We start from the raw sequence: 18,160 nt of genomic DNA on the forward strand, positions 1-18,160 counted from the left end.
ACGCAAATACAATATTCTCTTCATTCTATGGCTACATTTCTAAGACATCTTTTTTTTTATCACATTTTACTATATTTACTGAAATCTCTGGTAGACAAAATACATCTTAGCACCCTGGCCTTGAGCCACTGTAATTGACAGACATCTTTATTAGAGGAAAATCATTATGGAAACGAACGTGACTTTTACTCCACTTTATCGGAAATAGGGAGTTGAAACTTTCAGCAAAATGAAAACAAGTGACTCATAGTATATGCTTAACATACCATAGGGGTTAGATCTATTGACACAATGACTCTGCTGTTATATCGTAGGTTATTCCAGCAGTTTTGTTCTATGTCAAAAAAATATTTTCAGAAAAGAAAGAAAAAGTGTGAAAATGCGAAAAGAAAAAATGCGATAAAAGCGAGGGTAAAACATGAGAAAACAGGGGAAAGTAAGTCTCGATATATCCACACAAATAGTGTAAAAATAAATAAATAAATAAATAAAAACTGGACGTTTTCTCATTTCTTCGAGAACTCAGATCTCCAACTTTTTCTTACATTTTGATTGCTCGCTCTTATTTCAATATGACTTTTATCGAATTTGAATCTCTCTTCAACGCTAGGACAGTCGATAGTTTTTTGGTTTTTTTGTGAAAATATATATTTTTCATTACAATTATCATTTCTACTACTATTACTACTACTACTACTCCACTATTATTTCTTTTCCGATGTTCCGACAGGAATTACTGATGTAAGAACATAATACATAGTGTGTGTGTGTGTGTGTGTGTGTGTTGTGTGTGTGTGATGCACGTGTGTATGTATATGCGTAAGTAAATATAATGACTAATAGCAAAACGTTACCTTCACCATTAACGGATAACCGCCTATTGTTACTTTTGAACAAAGTCGATAATACTCCAAGTTCCTCGATACGAGAGGAGTGTCATTTCCCGCTCATTGGCCGCCATCCCAACCCCCGACCCCCAAACCACCCCCATGCCCGCTTTCTCTCTTTTCTGTTCATTCCTCCGGGGAGAGTTTCCGTTCATTCATATCCACCACCATATCTACCCATCGGAGGTCGATGATCGCCAGTTTCAGGCTTTTCTCCCTCCACAGTTCTGCAAAGCTTTAACCACCATCTCCTCGGCTCTGACGAGATTCGGAAAGAGGTCAAGATGCATCACAGGCTGCTCTAGGAGCAAGAGCCCGTGCTGGCCCAAAGCCAGCTAAATCGTAACGAACCAACCAGTCAAGATTCGAGAACTTTTCGGACTTACACACACACACACACACACACACACAGAAACTTTCTGGGAGCAAAAGAGAAACAGACAGAGAGACCAAAAGAGAATTGATGACAGAATAATAACACGACTCAGTTTTTGTCTCTAATGGATCTCCAAGCCCCGTCTCCCCCAGGGGATTCGGTAATGAAATCTCTGAATTTTCTGAGGGAAAATCAAGCGCCTAAACGCATAGCGCTTAAATTTTGCCCCAGTTTGACGCTGACAGAAAGTATCATGCTATACGTAAAAGCAAGATAAGCAGAGCAAAATGAGTGAGAAATGAGAGGAAAAGGAAAAAAAAATACATACAGTGCCTTTCGCGTTACCAATCTCAGCTACAAAGAATCATGATCAAAGCGGAAAGAAGCGAACGCTGAGATTCGTCTTGATAAAAAAGAAAGAAAAAAAATTAGATTCTTTTTGATAAAAAACTATTATAAAATAACTCTCTTTGAAGAAATATGTAACAAAGAAAATAAAACTAATTTTTGCTTGGCAGCGCAAACATACGATTAAAAAAAGAACTAACCAACGGCCCCCTCACAATATCTATGCTAATCTACCTTATCCCATAGTCCACTGCCCACCACAATTTCATTGAAGTCCATCAATGCATTTTTAAATGTCTTGTGCGTTGGCAAATTAGGGTATATACATAACTTCCAGCCAACTCTGTTAATGCGAGTGAAAAATCGAAAAGAAAAGATTATAATGTCTGTGATTGCAGTGGGCCATCGACCAAGCGTAAATAAAATCATGAATAGCATCAAGAGACCCGAAGGAACCTGTAATCGACCATACACATGGCTGGTAAACAAGAGAGAAAATTAAAGATACATTTACATAAGAGAGAGAGAGAGAGAGAGAGAGAGAGAGAGAGAGAGAGAGAGAGAGTGAAAAAAGGAAATTTAGAAATGGTCCTCAGGCCAAGATGAAGGAGAGAGATAAATATACCAGTAGATTAAGTTAATGCAAAGAAATGACAGAGGAAAGAGAACGCGGGACACTTCGTCGATGTTGGAGACGGAGTTCATTTGCTGAGGTCTGCCCGATCGTCTGTTGGAAGCTGCCGGAGTCCCTCTCCTTCTCCTGGGTCTCGGATTGATCTGGTTTATTGGTTCCTGTGAAGTAAAGGGAATAAATGAATAAATATATAAAGTACAATACTACCGTCGCCGAGATAACAATATTCTGTACTCATGTCCAGATGGCATATTCCCGAATGTCACCGGGTTCCATATGGAGACCATTGCCTGAAAAAACCGGGATGTCATATTTTAAAAGCCAACCATAAAATTTACTTGAAAATTATCTCATTATGTTTCCAACACCGAAATTATCAGTGAATTAACCCAACTTAACCTAACATAGGGGCATGGCAGAAAAAACCGGGAGATGTGCAATACTAGTAGTATACAGCTCTGGAATTTGTGTCCGGATCAGGTTTCATCACAAAAGTATTTAACCCTTTTCAGTCCTTAGCTCACACCTATAAAAAAATGTCACTGAATATCTCGACAGCACCCTCGGATATTTTCTAAACAAACCTACAGGGGTGAATCGTGGCCTGCAGTAATTATGGTCATTTGCTGCGTTAATAGATAATATTATTATGGTTTTCAAAAATAAAAAATAATTACTCCTTGAAAATGCAAATTTCAGGATGGTGGGAAAAAAATTATTAGAAGGTGCTGTTGTTCTCTTTTTATCAGCTCTAAAATCTGAATTTTTCAGTGGAGGAGGGGCCGGGTGAAGTGACATTCTCTTCTTCCGAGGGACAAGGCTGAGAAAATCGCTGCCAAGTGGAAAAGTATTGTCGAGGCATTCATTGATTTCCTTGGCGCTACGTCGGGTCGACTTGCATCTCAATCTTATACGAGGAAAATAACCCATTGTTGTAACTTTGGAGTAGCTTTACTTGCAATAACGGAAACTTTTCAATTCCAATCCGCTGAAAAAGAGAACAATGGCTCTGCAGGGAAGAAAAAATGAAAGAAACCAAGAAAATGCTGGTCTGGTTATACTTCATTGGTCGCATAAAACATTTTGTAATCTCACCTGGTTGCTTAGAGCTTGCACCTTGGCCAAACCGTAGTCCATTCATTTGATTTCGACAAAACGCAATTTTACTGCAACCTGCTCGAAAGTGTCTTTGTTGTTGATCGCAAGATTTATTGACTGTTGGTGTCCGTCTGTTACCAAGATTCGGAATTCCATTTCAGAGCCATTGTTCCTGATTTATATCATCTTCTATTCTTTAACAGAAGCGCATCACGTGTTCTCTTCATATCCGTTTTTTTCCCGAATTTGGTGAGAGCAGTCGGTTATCTCTCAATCCCTAATTCTAAATAAACAACAACAAAAATGTGCTTGAGAAATATTCTGACTAACGGTTTTAGTTCCTGAAGTACAGAACAAGTGGGTTTTCGTGGGATACAGAGTAGCCATCCAATGATTTACACGTTTAATAATAATATATATTTATATTAATATATATATATATATATATATATATATAGATTATATATATATATATATATATTATATAATATATATTTATATATATATATATATATATATATATATATATATATATAGATATATACTATATATATATATATTGTATTATATATAATATATATATATATTCTAATTATTTATATAATAAAATATTGTAATTCATCAGTGGTCCTGTTGGACAGCGAATATCCCACTTGTTAATTAAAAGGAGACAGAAAGACTGTCGACTTTTATTATAACGTTATCATCATCAGGGGCTGAAATTTTATACGAATATGATTTTCGTAGGAAAGCAATTTGATGTCACAGATAAGAATAAAAGTTACTTAAAAATGACGTAAGCGTGCCCAAAAGTATTCTTTAAAGCAAAACACTCGGTGGAAGATGCATCTTCCAAAATCGTTATACAAAAATGAGCAATCTGTAGCATATTTCACGGTTTGCTTTACATAAAAATCTTTCCGAATAAATTCGACCGTTTTAAAAAAATCGTATCTCAAATTCGACTTTCTAAAAGAGTTGACAAGGCCCCTGCGACGAATAATCTGTCTTGTTCTGAAGAACTTTTGCAAAACTGCTTTAGTTGAATACCAGTCGACGGGGTGCCAAAATCTCACATGGCAAAAAAATGGCACCTGAATTACTTGCGATACGGAACTATGGTTATATGTTGCCATTCTCTTGCCTGGCTCTTTACCAAATTGCCCAAATAAGATATATTACATGGTCAGTTTATTTCATAAACATATACTGTTGGCTTGTATAGAAACTGTAAGATTTTATGTTTGTTCCACTTCCAAATTCAGTTTTGCGTAGGACACAACGGCATTCGGAAGATCCAAAAATCCCAAGAGGATTCTGGAATAGAGGTCACACCACTTCATTGCAAAACTTATGATATTAGAAAGGTGGAAATATGTTAGAAAGTGGCAGATAAAGAAAGCCCTAGTGCCATATGAAAGTTATGTCTGTAAAAAACAATCATCGCTATAAATAAAAGTATTCTTAACCATACAGCTAATTCATTACTTTGATAAAAAACGAAGACATGTCATTTAGTTTTTCATGTTAAAACTGAAGAAAGATATCGATGAGCCTTTTCGTGAATAAGGAATTGACACACAACTAATGAAATTGTAATTTGTAGCTTTAAATCTCAGGTTAGAGCAGACGGCCTCTAACTGTTTCGTTGCTGGATTTTAACATAGATTTTATCATCAGGCTTATTTACTTTATCGCTACACTCGCTTATAGTAAGTGTTCCATTGTCTTTTTCATCGAACAAAAACTGACTGACCTTTTTAATATATTTAATCGGATAGAAACTGACTGACCTTTTCAATATATGAATTGTTATTCATAATAATCATGTAGTTTGACATGCCAGCCGTAGTAACAGAACTTCTTTATTAGTTCATAAAAAAATAATTTCATGCAAAGAATCCTAAATTTCCATAACTATTCGTGTTTTTGGGAAGATTGCGGGAATGAAGAGTGAAGGCGTTCGAGAGAGAGAGAGAGAGAGAGAGAGAGAGAGAGAGAGAGATGGGGGCGGGGGAGTCACTCACCTGACTCTGTCGCTTCCTCCTGGAAGAATTGCGATAGCGCCTCCGTCTTCTGCTGCAGAAGGTCGCAAGTCGGATGAAGAAAGTGGGGGGCTGGGGAGGGGAGGGGCAGGGGGGCAAGTGGCCCCAGTGGCGGACTGCACAAGGAGGCGGAGGAGTCCAGGAGGGTATGGAAGGATGAGGTGAAGATGAGGTCCAGGGCATAGTGCTGCCCAGGGGCATGTGAGAGGGTAGACTGTCGCTCCCGACGCCGTTGGGGCCAACCTGGTTATGGCAGGAGTGGTGGGCTGTCAGCGAAGCCACCGTGCAGGCGCCTATGGGCTGAACAAGCAAGGAAGAAATGATCAGTACTTTACACAGTCATTTGACCTCATGGTAAGACACCTATGGGCTTAGATCAGGGGTTTTCAACCTGGGGTACGCGTACCCTAGGGGTCGCCAAAGGTCTGCCAGGGGGTACGCGCCCCCTATGGGTCTTGAATGAATGTGGAGACCGACCTTCAGGGGTTTTCAATCTGGGGTACGCGTACCCCCTGGGGTACGCTAAGGGTCTGTCAGGGGGTACGCACCCCCCATGGGATAGTTAATGAAAACAGTTTCACCCATTTCATTAACGTCTTTGCAGCTGTTCTAATAATAATGTATATTGTTTTTGCAGCTCAGTACCATAACCTTGAACATTTACTGCATAGCAAGTGGTAAATAATTATAAAAAATTGTCTTTATTTTTTTTCTATGGAATTCTTAATGTTTACAATATTATTGGTTATGTCAGGAGAGTAATGTACTTACTTCCCTTCTGCACAGTACTTGCAAATATACACAAAGGAATGTTTTTCTGAGTTGGATTTGTTTTATGCTTTATACAAAGTGAAGTGGGTACATTTCTGACATTACAAATACCCTCAAGGATACATGGGGAGAAAAAGGTTGAAAAAATCTGGCTTTGATAGATGAAAGGGTCGATCTTCAAGATTTGGTCTTTTTCCGTAGATTTTACAATGTGATGATCACGTATTTACCAAATGATATTAAACCTCTGCCAAAAATTTGGCATTCAGAACAATAACTGACCCAGTCAGTGAAAGAAATACCATAGAGAAAAATAGTTATAAAGCAGTGCAATGAGATAAGAATGTCTACGAAAATGATACAAAAACTAAAAATTCCGGCCCCTGTACAAGAGCCTATTATTTATTACTTGACAGATAAAAAGTTATTTGAGCTGCATGATAGGACATTCGGTGTTAGTCTGTTATTTCAAATGTATGTGCAAATACCTGTTAGCTCAAAAAGAGGCAATTCACAATTTTCCATGTATAACAGTATACAACAAAAACCTCTGTGCATGCAAAAAAATAAATAAATAAAATGAAAACGAGATTGGACTAGTATATTGTTTTAATGTTTCTCGTATAATACTAAATCTAAACAATCATTTTCCCCATTTACATAAGTGAACGAAAACTCGCAAATATATATCTGCATAATGCAAAATAAAGTTTTGTATAACAAACCCCAATAATTTTCACATTGGGTGACTTCAAGAAAACAAAGGAAATTCCAAACAAGTAAAATGTACGCCGAAGAATAGAGTTTTCTGTAAAGCGTATAGTGCTGTATAAACCCCTTAGCTACGGCCCATGAAAATCTTAGCCGGCCGTGGTGGCCTGTGTTGTAGCGTTGCCAGACGTACGATCATGGCCAAATTTAACCTTAAATAAAAAAAAAACTACTGAGGCCAGAGGGCTGCAGTTTGGTATGTTTGATGATTGAAGAGTGGATGATCAACATACCAATTTGCAGCCCTCTAGCCTCTGTAGATTTTAAGATCTGAGGGTGGTCAGAAAAAGTGCGGACGGACAACAAAAGTCATCTCGATAGTTTTCTTTTACAAAAACTAAAACGAAAGGGAAATAGAAACAGAGGACAAAATACACATGAGTAGGCTTACAGGAGGAGAGGGACATAACAAGAACAAAACAGGTGTAAACTGACCAATACCGAGATATTTTCCATATTGTGTATCTATTTTAAATAAACAAGGGTATCTAGAGGGGCTGGGACCTCTCGTAGTAAACTGTATGAATGCGCACCTCTCTTGACATTGGTAATACTATTTAAATTGGGAAAGTGTTCATATGTGACTAGAGAGAGAGAGAGTATGTAGGTATAATTATATCTATCTTATATAATACATATATATATATATATATATATATATATATATATATATATATATATGCATTAAGCTATAAATGTCCTTTACTACCCAATTCGCTCTACTTCGTAATTAACATATCTTCATATATGTTAACCGAAGGGGAATTTTTTAGTTGATAATAATTTCGCTCTCTCGTGGATTCGAACCAGCGCCCAAAGGAGAAATCAGGACTTCAGTGATGAAGTGGATGAGTGGAGTAACCAAAAAGGACAGAGTTAGAAATTAACATATTAGGGGTAAGATGGTATGGCCACCTGATGAGAAGAGAAGAGCAACCCATGTCAAGAGAAGTGATGGATGTGGAGGTGGATGGAACACGAAGGAGAGGAAGACCTACGACCAGGTGGAGAGATTGCATTAGAGATGATATGAGGGAGAAGGGAATATGGGAGGAAATAACACAGGAAGAGACTCATTAAAAACGGCGACCCCAAATAGGGATAGAGCTGGGAAGATGAAGAAGTAGTTACCGACTTGCTGGCCGAGTCGGTACCTTCACTGAAGTTCTGAATTCTCCTCTGTGCGCTGTTTTGAATCCACGAGAAGACGAAATTATTATTAACTACAAAATTCCGCTTTGATTAGCATAGATGACAATATGTTAATTACGGAGTAGAGCGAATTAAATATTACAGGACATTTGTAGCTTAATGCATGTATATGAATCACGGTGAAGTGATAAAAATCAATATATATATATATATATATATATATATATATATATATATATATATATATATATATATATATATATATATAATATATCAACTTTAATAAGTCAGATATTTTAAGCCAAAGATCCATGAACTAATTTATATGCACTACACATCCTAAAAGGACTTCAGTTCTATTTTCTCGTAACTTTTATATTTCTTTGAAACAAGTTCTCTAGACAACAGAGTAAAAGATACGCTTTTCCATTCAGTAGACACTTAGAAGTAGGACATTCCCAAATGCCTTACTTTCCAGTTGACTAAAAACTTCTCTGAAGCTTGAGAGACTAAAATACTTATTGTTTTGGCAATATTACTGAGCTATTGTTTAACTATTTTGGCACTTTTTGTTTCCCTTTCTTCACACGTGGGCATTCTATTGCGTTTCATAATGATGATAATCATCGCTTCTTTCATGAAACTACGAAAAAGATCCCGGTTCTTGGAAATGCTCACTTCTGTTTGTGGTTCATCTTCCTCGTCTTCTTCTTCCCCGTCTCCTCCTCCTCCTACGTCTTCATCCGCTTCATCTTCCTCCTCTTCGTCTTGTTCTTCATCAGAATCCGCTTCGGAACTCGAGTCCGACAAGTACACTTCGCCTGACCCAACTTTCGTGAAGATATGGACGAACGCGAACTAGAAAGGAAGAGACGAAATGAGATGAATTTCTTAAGTGCTACGGTGGGATATCCTTCGCGTCTCGGAGACGCGAAGGATATCCCACTGCAGCTATTGTGTATAAGTATAAGTGTCATTGCTGTAGTGCAATGTACATTGGAAAATCTAAACGACAGTTCAGGGTTCGCATCTTCGAACATCTCGGAAGATCTGTTAGGACAAATAGGCCATTAAGCAAACCACCATTTAGTGCTATTCGTCAACACTCTGAAGAATATGACCATCCTATCAATGTAGATTCCTTTTCAGTCCTTACTTGCAGAACCAACGCAATGGAGCTCGGAGTGGTTGAGTCTCTGTATACCATAAGAGATAAACCCTCTCTTTGTAATAATGAAAGGTCTGTTGAATTGCTGTGTTTTTAGATTTTTAGATTTTTTCTGCTCTCTTTGACAACAAACAATGTATTTCTCTATATTTTAAGATTTTGCTGCGAGTTTAGGTTATTATGTCTTGTAATTGTGTAATTTTATATTTCATTTTGCTTCGTTAATTTTAATGTAACTTATAGTAATTATGTAATTTTATCTTATTTTACTTTGTTTTAATGTAATATATATATATATATATATATATATATATATATATATATATATATATATAATGTGAGTGTGTGTATGTACGTATGTGTGTATTTGTTTGTTCAGTTTATCCACCAATCGCACTTGTACTGTCTGTTTTACATCTGCATTCTGTATCTGGACATAAGCATTGGCTGAAATCAATTTTATACACACGCGCTCACACAGATACTTACACGTTTACATAAGTGTATATATATATGTATATGTATGTATGTATGCATGTATATGTATGTGAGTATGTGTGTATAACGTGTCTATGTAATTTCACCTATAGAACCCTCATGGGGAAAAATGCGTAAAGACAAAAATTTTGTATACATAAATGCATACACAAAGAATTGTATGTATATATATATATAATATATATATATATATGTGTGTGTATATTATTACCTCAATGATGGTAGCAAATATGAAGCCGTAGGAGAGCCAGACAAAGAGATCGAGCGCCGTCGAGTAGGACACTTTGGGCAAATCCTTTCGAGCTTCGAGGCCCAGAAACGTCATGGTCAACACTGTTGTGATTCCTGCAAGATACAACAGAGAGTTTGGATTCGTCATTTCTGATCTGTCATTTTATTGGTCATCATTTATAATTCATATAATTCAATGTCGAATTTCTAATCAAAAAGTTTTCTCTTATACGGCAGAATCTATAATCTATAATCATTTTAATCTCTAATTCAATATTCATGATTTACTGTTTACATTTGTCACTGGAATGGAATGGAATAAAGAGTTTAGGCGAAAGGCCAAGCACTGGGACCTAAGAGGTCATTCAACGCTGGAATGGAAATGGAGAGCAGGGAGGTCTGAAAGGCGTAACAGGAGGGAAATCTCACAGTTGCGCCATGAAATAATTGTTGAGGGTGGATAGCAAGGTTGAAGAAAGATAATATGCATGGAGTTATAGTAAAAGGAATGAAAGGGGTTGCAGCTAAGGTCCGAAGAGACGCTGCAAAGAACCTGTAGTAATGTCTACAGTGCACCCTGTGAGGTGCACTGGGGGCTCTACCTCCCTACGGGTACTTGTCATTTCTGTTACGTCGCTAATAGCCGTGAATAAGAAAATGAAGAAAGGATATCGAAAAAAAACCCTGAAAGATGTGAACTCAGATAATTCTGTTTAGTGGAAAAGCCTCATCCCAGAAGAAAGGAGTAAGAAACCTTACCTAAGGATATGCGATCCGAGGTGGCCTCTCTGTTCAGCCAGAAGGACACCCACGACAGGACCACCAGCAGCATGCAGGGCCCGTACACCTGGATTAGGAAGTTGCCCATGTGACGCTGCAGGTAGAAGCTGGCCAGTAGAGTAGAGAATTCGCCTGCACCGTGAAGTCGTTAACCAGCAGGATTAGAAAACAGGAAGGTTTGAAGCAACAGGTTCAAATGAAGAATGCAGAAGGTATTGATAAATAATCATGCCTTATGAACAATCACAATAATAATGGTAATATTGGAAGAGGTTGATATTTTGCATAGTTACACAAAATGCCTAATGTAAAGGTTGGATGTTAAAATTACGAAATACCTTCTATGGTTTCAAATGAAGAATGACAGAAGGTATTGATAAATAATCACGCCTTACGTACAATCACAATAATAATGGTAGTATTGGAAGAGGTTGGTATTTTGCATAGTTACACAGAATGCCTAATGTGAAGGTTGGATGTTCAAATTTCGAAATACCTTCGATGGTTATTTGAAAATGAAATTTTGCCTTGCAAAGTTTAGATAATGATTATATTCTGAATTCAACAGGCAAGGGAACAAATAAAAATGGTTCATATACTTCTCATCTCATCCACGCAATTTAACAGAAGTCAAGTGTTTAGTTGAGGGATGGCAATGGTAGCAGTATCATTCTTCGTGACAGAATTTATAGCTTTCAGCTCCTGGTAGTAACTGTCACCGTCAGGCTCATAGGTTCGAGACTTTTCCAGAAAGAGCAAAAGTTCTTGTTTGTTTCAAGGGAGCCCATTTTTAGGAGGTAAGGAATTGGGGACGCACTTGGAGCAAAACCGTCCCTGTACTACAGCAATTCCTGTTGTGGGACAAGGAATGGGATCTTCCCTAGGTAATGATCCCCCTACAAAGTTCGGGGGTCGTTATCTAGAACTAATATTTCTTCGGGGTCATTATCTTTATGATCCCAACGGCCTCATACTGACCACGCTGCAAAGGTGGATGCATACCAGGTTAAAAAACCCTCGGGGGTCACTGTTTAAGAAGGATATAAGGAATGTTACCTGCAGTAATTATGGGAAAATAATAACAAAGAAAACGAACGTTCAAATACAAATGTTTCAACACTTCAACATCTTGACATGACCCCAACTTATGAAAAGCTTTCCACTGAACACGTCCCATCATGAGAGCTTTAGTACTACACATGAATGAGTTCACAAAAGGGATTCTGTGGCCGACTTCGACGACTGTTGAAAATGTATTTAGGTCTGGAGAGAGAGAGAGAGAGAGAGAGAGAGAGAGAGAGAGAGAGAGAGAGAGAAACATAATTATGAATGATAATTGCACAAGCATAATATTCATGATTCACTGTATTACTATCTTATAAAGGATGAGCCATTCTGTTAGGTCACGCCGTGTTGTGCTTCAGCAGGTAGATTTGCGGTGTTTCACAAGATTCTAACGGCGGAATCAGTCCCTCGTACCTATTTCATCTTTATTTATAGTTTTACCAACAACATGATACAAACACAAAGAACTTGGGAAAGAGAGAGAACCAAGAGAAATCTGCTACGTAATTTCTTTAACTAGCTCAAGAAGCAAACAAAGAAAACAGTTTGCATTAGTCGAATTGGAGAATTTGCCGAAAGAAAGTGTGAATTCTGATCTGCCAAAAAGTGTCTACTTAACCGGTCATTTTTCCGATCAACTCCTCCCTACAAACATTCTCTCTCTCTCTCTCTCTCTCTCTCTCTCTCTCTCTCTCTCTTACTGACATATAAGATAATCCAAAAAACCGTACTGTTTTATCTTTAATATAAATAAGCCTTTTTATCCTCTCTCTACTGACATTTGAAGTAATATAGAAATTTTGTGACATATCCTTAACATGAACAAGGTTGTCGTCCTCTCTATTTCTAAGCGCCTCAGGAGCGTGACCGGTATGGCTTTGACCTGCCACCTCGGTGGCCGCGAGTTCGATTCTCGGGCATTCCATTGAGGGGTCAGATATGTGTATTTCTGGTGATGGAAGTTCACTCTCGACGTGGTTCGGAAGTCACGTAAAGCCGCTGATCCCGTTGCTGAATAACCACTGGTTGCATGCAACGTAAACACACCATACAAACAAACCATCTCTCTTCAAAATATATATATATATCTAATTATATATAATTAATTATATATATAAATATATTAACATATACATACATATATATATATATATATATATATATATACATACATAGATAATATATATATATGATATATATATATAACACACATACATACATATAGGAATATATAGATTTATTACATACATACATACACTATATATATATATATATATATATATATATATATATATATATATATATATATATATAATTACTGACATATAACAATTCAGAAATCGTGCCGCTGTATTGTTAACATAAACAAGCTTGTTTATCCTCTCTCTCTCTCTCTCTCTCTCTCTCTCTCTCTCTCTCTCTCTCTCAGTGTGATGCAACATGCGTGATACTCTCAATCGGGCTCTCTCACTCCTTTTCGGACTGACTGAGAAGCGTCTCCCTCCAACCTGCTCTGCGGGTGATATTCTCCATCCCAGACGGAACGGCGACCAGGTCGAACTGGGACAGCATCAGGTCGGACGCGATCACGACCTGTCTCTCGACGTTCCACTTATAAACAACCTCTCGTGTCGTGTAGGCAACTGGAAAAAAAAATGCCGAAAGTGAAGGTTGGATGTTACAATTTCGAAATACCTTCTATGGTTATTTGAAAATGAAATTTTGCTTTGCGAAGTTTAGATAATAATTACATTCTGAATTCAACAGGCAAGGGAATCAAGAAAATAAAAGCAGTAGTTTCTATTAATATTATCCTCCCAAAAAATAAGAAAAACGATCATAAAAGCAGTAAGTTCTATTAAAGGTATCCAAAGTCTTCTAGATCGATTTGTTGGATAAGCCGAAAGTGAATTTCTTCTATACCTTGATTTTATACATCCAATATATATAATAAATATGAATATATCTATATACAAAGTGTATCTGTTTCCTGTCAATCACAGTGAAAATTCCCTATATGCAAAGTGTATCTGTTTTTCCTGTCAATTAAAGTGAAAATTCCTTAGTTATTTTGCAGATTGATTTATAAAGCACGCACTGTTTCCAGGCATTTTTGTCTAGAATTTTGCTGTATAGAATCATCGAGTTCGTTACCTGCAGACCTTGAGAGAAACATCAACTGCGAAACAGTGTTTACGTTAGAGATATATATACAAATAACTATATATATATAATATATATATATATATATATATATATATATATATCGAGCTACAATGTCCTTTAATATCTAATTCGCTCTACCTCGGAATTAATATATTTTCATATATGCTTAACCGAAGGGGAATTTTTTCTCGATAATAGACTTGCCTGGATCGGGGCGCGATCCCGGGATCCTTTCAAATCCAGGAAACTCAGTGAAAGTTTTACCTACTACATATATATATATATATATATATATATATATATATATATATTATATATAACATATATATATTTATACTCTAATTTTTCGCGGTTGTTTGGATACGCTTATCACTGATGAATATTTTCATTATGTACAATTTTCACAGATAATTTTCCAGTCTCCAACAAACTAATGAAGAATAACGAAAGCAGAGATATATAAATAAAATAGATAACTCATCAGGGGAAGAAGAGCTCAGTATAAATGAAATGGCTTCCTAACTTACAGGATCCTAGTTGCAGAGGGCAGTGTTGGGTGTCCATCGGGAAATGGTGTAGATTCATGGGGCAGTTGGCGTTGATTGTCAACCTGAAATAATGAATTTGGATATCAGTCTCACAACTTTTTTTGTTCTCTTCTTTATTCGCTACCTACGAGGAACATGACGCAACAAAAACATATCTCTCTCTCTCTCTCTCTCTCTCTCTCTCTCTCTCTCTCTCTCTCTCTCTCTGTTGTTTCTTCTTAACCCACTGAATTTTTCTGCCATTACGGTAAATTTCCACTCTTAGATACTCGGCCTAAAGTCTTTTTCAAGACCAGAATGACGCGCATCACTTAGGAATCAATCTCCCGCGTAAAAGGGGTCCCAAAGAATGTTACTCTTTTTAACTGCACATAAGAGCATTCGCCAGCCGCCCCATTAGCGTCAAAGACGGTTCTTATCCTCGATCTCCAACGCCGTTGTATGGAAGCAGTTCGCTCTGTGATCCAGCCTCCCTTCAGCCTTCGAGTTTCCTCAAGAAAACTGATCTATAATTCCAATACCTTGTACAAGATCATGGTCTTCATTTCTTTCCGACTGATGCCATTTTTTTTTCTCTTGTCTCGTCAGAGCTGAGGTAGATCGGGGAACCGAGTTGCCTCTGCATAGTAATCATACTTCGAGAAAACAACGAAAGATTTTAGATCAATCACTTAAAACAGCTTACAAACGCGCGTGTAGAATGACTCAATGAATGAGGGGAATAATGACTCAGAATATGCTACCATAGACTTTTTTCCCATAATTTTGCCCCGTGGAAACAATGGACTCAGGTGGATAGGCCTATGATATTTGTTCTTGATTACTATGGAAATCTAGAAAATGTTCGAAGGTCTAAAATCGACTCTAAATGAAAAAGTAGATAGTAATGAAGAGAGGAAATGACATAAAATAGAGAGTGGATATCAAACAGCCCGAACAACAGGCAATCAAACGGAAAAGTGTTTTTTCTTTTTTTCTGAAACACGACGAAATGGCTCTCTGCACACGAGGTGCAAAGCAAGCTTGTGAAGTTATGAGTTGCTGTCGGTAGCGCTCTCTTCCCCATTGATCAAGACTGCACAAACAGAGGAAGGCCTCGAGCTGTGTGTGTGTGCGCGTTGCGGGTGTGTGTGTGTCTGTGTTTCGCTCTTTCTCTGTCTCTTCCCCAATGAGACATCGTCGTGCCATGAATAGAGGGTCTCCCACCACCCACCTCTCCCCCTCCCCACCAAAACCCACACCCTTCTCCGACCGCCTCACCTTTCCCTCTCAATAACACTCCACCCACCTACTATTTATCTGTCTTCTCAAACCTGCGTTATCTGAAATCTCCATATTTCTTTTTTACTTCTGACCTGCGTATCTACACTTCCACCTATTTCATCCATCTATCTCTCTCCATATCTTGCGCGTTGCTCCTTTCCATCTTTTTAAAAAACAAACCTAACTCTACAGTCGTTTGACAATATCTCTCTCTCTCTCTACTCCTTCGAGCATCTCTTCATCCGTCCATGTATGGCCGCTTCACCCAACCTAATCCAGGCGAAATCCACGAGCACTCGTGGGGCATTTATCCAAAAATCCAGCTCGGCGTAAACCCCGCGCCATGGCTCTCAACACCAAACACATTCAAAATGGACTCGGGTATAAATTCCAATCTCTCCACCACCTCCTTCACACCAAGAAACCCTCCTCCGCCTACATCCCCAGTCACCACCACCCTCATTCCCTCCTCCTACGCAGAAACATACCCACAATCCTCCATCCCCTCCCACACCACCTTCAACAACAACAACAACAACACACACACACACAACCCCCCACCGGTCACAGAAGGCTTCCCGAGTCAATATTTTGCATTACAAGGATTACTACAAAAAGAGATACCAATATTCTATAGAAATATTTCGACATGATAAGACCTGGTTATTGTTGTGGATGTTTAAAACTGTCAAAGTTGCGTTAGCTGTTATTTTTAGCGAATGATGCGCCTTTTATTAGCATGGGTATATTTTTTCTAATTTCATTTTCTTCAAGTATAATAAGCGCTAGCGAACTTTTTCGGGCATCTTTTGTGATGCCTTCAGTTCTCTTGCGTCATTACTCCTTGTCTTATTTAATATACCAACAGCTTCATTAAAAATCCAACAATATCTAAGCATTAGGTACTGCATTTTATAAGATGTACGGACTCTTTAGTCATCTTCAAAGTTACCTTAGGCCTGAAGAGTCCAATAATAAAATCTGGAAGGAAATGCAAAGTAAGAACTGAGTTGCCAGAAGCAAAATACATATTCACAAGTAAAAGTTTGACAAGGGAATCGGGAACATTTGCAAAATTACCTGGAAGTGCACACTGCTTCCAGGAAAATGGAAGCCGCTAATGACGGACGGTAAAGGCAGCTTTACATTATATATATATATATATATATATATATATATATATATATATATATATACTATACATATATATATATATATATATATATATATATATATATATATATATATATATATATATATATATATATACATATGTGTGTGTGTGTGTGTGTGTGTGTGTGTGTGTGTGCGTGGGTGTGCGTGGGTATGTGTACGTATATATGCAAATGCATGATCGATAAACAGGATGTCAGAATGAGATTCAACGAAACTACTGAATGAAATGAATGTACACAATGTGTAGGACAGAAAAGAAGCAGAGTGGAAGACATTGGTGTAAGTCTGAGATCTCGCATGAGGAGTTGATGTTGAAGATGTAAAGAGGACGATGGAATTTCGCACAAACAGCTTCCCTGGTTTGCTAAATAAGCTTATGCCCCAATATAACTGCTAGTATCTGATCTATAGGCCAAGGAACGCTTATTTCTCTCAGAACCTTTCCTTCCTTCGTCCAGACGTCTCATTTGTATTCTCAACACCTAAAGATGGGATACAAATGAGATGTTGCGATATGGTAGTAAGTGTGACTGAATGGCTAACCAGGGTGTGTAATGTATGTCTGGACGAAGGAAGGAAAGTTTCTGAGAGAAATAAGCGTTCCTTGGCCCATAGGTCAAGGTGACAGGTGCTAGCAATTATATTGGGGCATATATTATCTAGCATACCAGTGAAGCTGTTTGGTTGGTTTTTGACTGCTAAGTTAAGAGAGTCCACAAAGGGTTAACAAGGAAAACTGTGTTGGTTTACAGAAAGAAAGATTACGCTTGGAAAGCGCTCTGCCTGGCATACAAAAACTTATAAGAAAATGTAATAACAAAAGGGACAATGCAAAATATGCTTTGAGGATATATAGTCAATTTGAAGGCAAGTTGCAAAGAGCATTTAAAGTTATATAATGGAAAAAGCAAGTGTTATGGTACTTTGCTGAAGAGTGGTTAGTTTGGTGTAAAAATGGCGCCGAGACATGAATGTTGTCTCCACGAATGTTTAATATCTCTGTGGATGGAGCGGCAGGGAAGACAAAACGCAGTTGGATTAGGTTCATAGTTTTTATATAAGAAAACAATGAGCTGAGAATGGAATGTGGAATGTTTTATGTTTCCGTATCACAGAGTACTGAAAGAATTAGGAAGTATTGACAAGAGAAGAGTGTAGAGAGTACATGTGAGCAATACTTAGG

The 18,160-nt window shown here is 37.7% G+C and overlaps 1 protein-coding gene across 2 annotated transcripts in view; it reads right to left on the reverse strand.

Moving 5' to 3' along the window:
- Positions 1–81: 81 nt before the first annotated feature.
- LOC135225839 (gamma-aminobutyric acid receptor alpha-like) overlaps positions 82–18,160 on the reverse strand; it is a 118,210-nt gene continuing 100,131 nt past the window's right edge. For both annotated transcript variants that reach the window (XM_064265375.1, XM_064265374.1), the window contains 7 exons: positions 14,518–14,600; positions 13,333–13,467; positions 10,739–10,891; positions 9,960–10,093; positions 8,761–8,940; positions 5,371–5,688; positions 82–2,403 (listed from right to left, as the gene is read on the reverse strand). In XM_064265375.1, coding sequence (XP_064121445.1) covers positions 2,191–2,403; positions 5,371–5,688; positions 8,761–8,940; positions 9,960–10,093; positions 10,739–10,891; positions 13,333–13,467; positions 14,518–14,600 — 1,216 coding nt within the window. In that variant the 3' untranslated portion in view covers positions 82–2,190. The remainder of the gene's footprint in view (positions 2,404–5,370; positions 5,689–8,760; positions 8,941–9,959; positions 10,094–10,738; positions 10,892–13,332; positions 13,468–14,517; positions 14,601–18,160) is intronic.

This window comes from Macrobrachium nipponense, chromosome 13, assembly GCF_015104395.2.
Source record: "Macrobrachium nipponense isolate FS-2020 chromosome 13, ASM1510439v2, whole genome shotgun sequence".
NCBI lineage: Eukaryota > Metazoa > Arthropoda > Malacostraca > Decapoda > Palaemonidae > Macrobrachium > Macrobrachium nipponense.